Source organism: Myotis davidii, unplaced genomic scaffold (assembly GCF_000327345.1).
Source record: "Myotis davidii unplaced genomic scaffold, ASM32734v1 scaffold825, whole genome shotgun sequence".
In the NCBI taxonomy this organism is placed as follows: Eukaryota; Metazoa; Chordata; class Mammalia; order Chiroptera; family Vespertilionidae; genus Myotis; species Myotis davidii.
In genome coordinates, this window is record NW_006296541.1 from 246,247 (window position 1) to 252,222 (window position 5,976).

Consider the following 5,976-nt stretch of genomic DNA (forward strand, 5'->3'; position numbering starts at 1 on the left):
CTCCTCTGGCCTGGTCTGCGCCTGCGCGCCCGGCTACATGGGCGCGCGCTGCGAGTTTCCCGTTAACTCCAACGGCGCGGACGACGACGGCGACAGCGTAGGCGCCTTGCCCGCGGCCCCGCGGGGCCTGAGGCAGGGAGGCCCGCAGCGCTTCCTTTTGCCGCCGGCCTTGGGGCTGCTGGTGGCTGCAGGTTTGGCCGGCGCTGCGCTCTTGCTGGTCCATGTGCGACGCTGTGGCCCTGGCCGCGGTACTGGGTCTCGCTTGCTGGCGGGTACCCCGGATCCATCCGTCTTTGCGCTCCCAGATGCCCTCAACAACCTGAGGACGCAGGAGAGGCCCGGGGATGACCCGAGGTGAGCGGCTGGGCCACAACGGGATGCCTGTTCCTCTGGGCAGCTGGCGTCCATCTCCATTGTGCGATTGGCTTGATTCCTTGATGGGCCTTCCCGGCTCCAGCCCTTGTCTGATTGGGTCAGCTCACAGTTCCCCTAGTTGGCTTTGGGTTCCCCTCCGTGGTGGGGGAGGAAAACAAGATGTGAGAATTTAAAGAGCCTAGGTCTTTTTTTGTTTGTTTTTGTTTATTTTTTGTTTATTTTTTCCTGGCAGCCCGTCAGTAGATTGGAATCGCCCCGAAGATGGAGACTCTAGTGAGATTTACGTCTTATCTGCTCCTTCGGTCTATGCTGGGGAGGTACCTACCCCTTTACTTCCTTTGCAAACATTGCACAGGCTGGGTGGGGGCAGCCCACACTTTGCCTGTAGCTCTCCTTTACCCTGTCTATAAATAAGGAGAGAGTCTTTGGAAGGCCCGGAACCCACTTTTCAGTTCTGACTCAGTTTAGTCCGTGCTGCCCTTTTGAGCTGCTTGCTACCTTCTCTTTGGAAGATCTGTGGGCTTGAAGAGGTCACAGTGGGGAGCCTCAGGCAGACTTCTCCACTGATTTCCCCGCACTGGGGAGAGGGAGAGGAGTAGGACAGTCCTTTCTAATGCCTCATACTCATTTTGTTTCTAGGCCTGACCTCTCCTTCTCCATCAGCGCCCGGAGACAGAGCCTGGGTATTTTTGTATTTACTTGATGGTGCCCAACCAATCTCCGCCTGACACTTCGGAGTTCAAGCTGGAAGGGGTGGCCGGGAGAATTTTACAGCTGGAAGTACATAATGGTTATTTATATCATTGAGTTTTTTTCTTTCCACTTCTCCAGAGACCTCTGACTCTTACTTTGATCAGCTTTGATGCATCAGACTTTGTTTTGTATCTGGTGTTGGGGCTGCTCCACTTTGTCTTCACTCTGGGGCTGAGGCAGCCTCTATCTGACACATTTCTGGGCCCTATGGGAAAGGAAATAGTAGACCATGTGCTGAGGCTCCTAACACTTCTCACATTTTATTGAGTGAAGGAAGTCACATGGTTAAGCTTGGTATCTATGGGGCAGTAAGTAAATCCTCTTGTGAGGGAGGGAAGTGAATAGTTTGAATGGAATAGAGTCTGCCATAGATCTATCCCCAGGAGAGAGGTTGCCTGGTTATAGGTCACAGCTACCAATTTCACCAAGTATTCACAGATTGCTTCCTCAGTCCACACTCCCACCATGATGTACAAGAATTCCTGGGGAGACTGTCTTTTCTCTGTGTATACCTTTGTTCTATTCCAGGGGTCCTCAAACTATGGCCTGCGGGCCACATGCAAGTACAAATATTGTATTTGTTCCCGTTTTGTTTTTTTACTTCAAAATAAGATATGTGCAGTGTGCATAGGAATTTGTTCATAGTTTTTTTTAAACTATAGTCCAGCCCTCCAACGGTCTGAGGGACAGTGAACTGGCCCCCGTTTAAAAAGTTTGAGGACCCCTGTTCTATTCTATTTAAAAAGTTTCCCCATATATACATATTACTGTTTTGGAAAACCTCAGAAAGGATCCCCTGTAACATCACCAGTTAACAACTTTTTTTTTCTTACTGGTATCAGATAGAATAGCAGACTGATTCCTTCTGTTGTCCCTAAGGGAGGTGCACTAAGATCTGCTCAGATTAAAAATGTTGGATATTGGCAATTTGATACCATTCAACTGAATACTAATTAACAGGAAATTCAGGGGATACAGGGTGTTTTATGATACATGGGGATGAGCAAAATCCAGACTGGGGATTCTATGGGATACATGGTTGGCTTCTTCAAGAAATAATTAGCATTTCACTTCCTATCCATTAGAATGACTGTAATCACAATGACAGACAAAAACAAGTGTTGGCAAGGATTTGGAAAAAAGGAGACTGTCAGACATTGCTGGTGGAATGTACAATGGTGAAGCCCCTTAGAAAACAGTTTGGCAGTTTTTACAAAAAATTAGACATAAGCCCTAGCTGGTTTGGCTCTGTGGATAGAGCGTCCGCCTCCAGACCGAAGGGGGTTGATTCTGGTCAAGGACACGTACCTCAGTTGCAGGCTCCTCCCCAGCCTGGTCAGGGTGTATGCAGGAGGTAACCAATTGATGTGTTTCTTTCACATTGATATTTCTCTCTGTTTCCCACTCTATTCCATTCTCTCTAAAAATCAATGGAAAAATATCCTTGAGTGAGGATTGAAAAAAAAAAAATTAAACATAGAATTACCGTATTACCAGCACCTTTACTTCTAGGTATCTACCCAAGAGGAAAAAATGTATATACATACAAAAACTTGGATGTACATGTTCACAGCAGCATTATTCAGAATTGCCAAAATGTGGAAACCACCCAAGTAGCTATCAACTGATGAGTAGATAAACAGAACATAGTCTATCTCTACAGTGGAATATTATTCAGCCATAAAAAGGAATGAAGTACCATACATGCTACCTCATACAAACACTAAATACAAGGTGCTGGTCCATGATTCCATTTACTTATTTTTTATTTTAATTTTTTTATTTTTATTTTTGAAAATATATTTTTACTGATTTCAGAGAGGAAGAGAGAGGGACAGAGAGCTAGAAACATCAATGATGAGAATCATTGATCGGCTGCTTCCTGTACACTCCTACTGGAGATCGAGCCCGCAACCTGGGCATGTGCCCTTGACCAGAATTGAACCTGGGACCTTTCAGTCCATAGGCCTATGCTTTAGCCACTAAGCAAAATTGGCTAGGGCACGATTCCATTTATATGAAACTAGAGGCCTGGTGCATGAAATTTGTGTACTGGGGTGGGGGGTCCCTTAGCTAAGATTTGTAAACAGCCCAAGTGCCCATCAGTAGATGAATGGATAAAAAGGCTGTGGGAGCCCTGGCCAGTTTGGCTCAATGGTTAGAGCATCGGCCTGCAGACTAAAGAGTCTCAGATTCTATTCCAGTCAGGGTCACATGCCTGGGTTGCAGGCTCGATCCTCAGTGGAGGTGTGCAGGAGGCAGTCGATCAATGATGTCAAATTACTGAAAAAACAACAAAACAAAACAAAACCGAGTAAGATGGGTCACGGGTGTCATTCAGATGAAGAATCTGTTCCTTGAAGCAGGACTGGCAGTGACTGAATGTTGATGGTACTGTTTTGGATGTGGAATAAATGGGACGTGCAAATGCTTTGACTTGTCTCTGCCTCTCCAGGTTCTCAAATTTCCTTCCAAATGAGATGGAACAAGGCTAAGTAAGATCCACAGGGGAGGGGGGAATCTTCCTTAATTTTGGGAATATCCTAAGACAGTTGCACATTTCTTCTTCTTCTACTACCACCACCACCACCACCACCACCACCACCACTACTGCTACTACCACCTAAAGTCAATGACTGCATACAAATAGAACCACCACCACCACCACTACTGCTGCTACTACTACTACCCTGGAAAATTACAAGCCTATATCAGCCAATTTCTGCCAATCCTCCTTCCCCACATGTAGTAGGCATGGGCCTTTGGAAAGGAGCAAAATTATAGGAACTGAAGAAGTAAGAACAGAGAAAAATAACAAGTAGAATACAGCAGCAAATGAAGGAGTCATTTTATTAGAACATCAGCCAAGAGATCTGCTTATTCCTTTAATTCAATAAACAGATACCATAGATTGAATAAATACCTATAAATTCAAGTTTCACGATATTGAATTTCTGTGTCATAAGGAATAACTATCATTAAAGAACTAATGGAAATTAAAACAAAATCCTATTATAAAATACTTTTAAAACTGAGATTAAAAACAGACATCAACACCAGCCCATGATTCCTTCTAAGACCACTCTTGAAGTTCAGAGGCAGAGTCCTTGCTGCCTTGAACAGCCTGCTGAGAGCAGAGCTCAATTTAAAAGCAAAGCTGGGAAGATGTGCTTTCCCATCTTGGATGGGAAAACTCATTTTTTTTTTTTAAAGTCAATGACTGCATACAAACTGAAGGCAGGCAGTTGAGTCCCATGGATTCCCCTTTGATATGCTTCCTGGTCTAGGATGCCTCACCCATGGCAGAGTCTTGGCACTGTCAACAGACAAATCCATTAGTCATCACAGGAACAGAGCTGGCTGGATCATTAAACAGGGATGACCGAAGTTCCCTGATTTGCCATCATAAGGGAAGAGTCCCTACCCAAATCAGTAGGCCCTGCTCTATGACTTTGCCTCGCAGGCTGCTAAGGTTTAACTTGAAGTAGAGTAGCAGCTTCCGGAACAAGGAAGGCCATCTTAGATTATTAGAGCCCACAGGAAAGGAAAAGTTATTCAAAACTCCTCATTTTACAGTTAAAGGAAGCAGAACCCCAAAGGACTAAGGTAGAAGGCATTCCACACCAAGGGGCAACTTCTAATTTTTTTCTCTTTTAGCCAAGCTTTAAATCTTTAAAGCCAAAACTTGCTGCATTTAGCACAATGGCAATAGTACATAAAGTAACCTGAATGATTACTCAAAAAAATAAGTAAAATTAAAAGGCTACAATGCACAGAAGTCAGACTGCCTGGGTTCAGATTTTGGTTATACCACTTATCCAAGCAAGTCATTTCACCTCTCTGTGCTTCAATGTCCTTACTGGTAAAATGAGAATGGTAACAGAATCTGCTTCAGAAGGTTGTATTAATAAGTGCAAAGCATTTCTAACAGAAGTTGACTTGTAACAGGTACTCAGTAAATGTTAGTTTTCAGTATTAGAAGAAGAAAGCCCGTTTCAGAGGGTCAAACTGAAGTCCAGAGATGGGCAGACTTGCTTAGCATCACAGAAAATTGGTGTTTCCGGATCTTCCTTGGACCCAGGTCCAAGGCTTAACACAGGAAGGGCTCAGGGACTGGGAAACACGGTGGGTCAGGACTCCTGTTTGAAGTCCTGCCGTGAGTCTGAATTAGGTCTGGGCCTGGCCTCGTAAGATGGGACCAACGTCAACACCCTGCTTCACACCCTGCGGTTACCTGAGATGCTGTTACTTACGCATATGTGCAGGTTACACAGGAAGCCTCTGTGTCAAGTTACACTAATTTAAAATAAAAGGACACATATTTATTGGCACCTACTGTGCCAGGCCTTATTCTGGGAGTGAGGATTCGGCAGAGAACGAGACAAAACCCCACCCTGAGGAGTCACAGCAAACAGTTCTTCCTCTTCCCTGGGACCCCGGAGTCCCATAGCTCCCGTTTGAACTGGCTCTGCCACCTACTAGCTGCGGGCACCGGCGCCGCACTTGGCCCCGTATAAAGGTAAGATCTGTTGTTAGTCTACCGGTTCTCAGGTGCCCTCCGTCCAGGGAGCGATGTCCGATGGGCCGGACTAGTCCTAGCACCTCCTCCGGGATCCCACAGGGCCCAGAGCTTCCCTCCCCATCTCTCTGCCCTCTGCCTGTGCCTCCCGCCTCAGTCCTGACACACCGGCCGGTCAGTTTGGTGATGGCCGTGTCTCCTCTCCTGGACCGGGGCCTGACTGCTGGGCCGGGCTCTCCCAGGCGAGGCTCTGTCCGCAGAGGCGCCAGCACAGGCGGCTGGGCAACAGCGGACGGGAACGGCAGCGAGGGGGCGCGGGGCAGGCGGGC

General features: G+C 46.5%; 1 protein-coding gene across 1 annotated transcript in view; it reads left to right on the plus strand.

Annotated features, from left to right (window-relative positions):
• The window catches only part of DLL3 (delta-like 3 (Drosophila)), an 8,621-nt gene extending 7,420 nt beyond the window's left edge, over window positions 1–1,201 (plus strand). The window contains exons 7-9 of the mRNA XM_006771958.2: window positions 6–354; window positions 608–692; window positions 1,015–1,201. Coding sequence (XP_006772021.1) covers window positions 6–354; window positions 608–692; window positions 1,015–1,020 — 440 coding nt within the window. The 3' untranslated portion in view covers window positions 1,021–1,201. The remainder of the gene's footprint in view (window positions 1–5; window positions 355–607; window positions 693–1,014) is intronic.
• The last annotated feature ends 4,775 nt before the right edge of the window (window positions 1,202–5,976 follow it).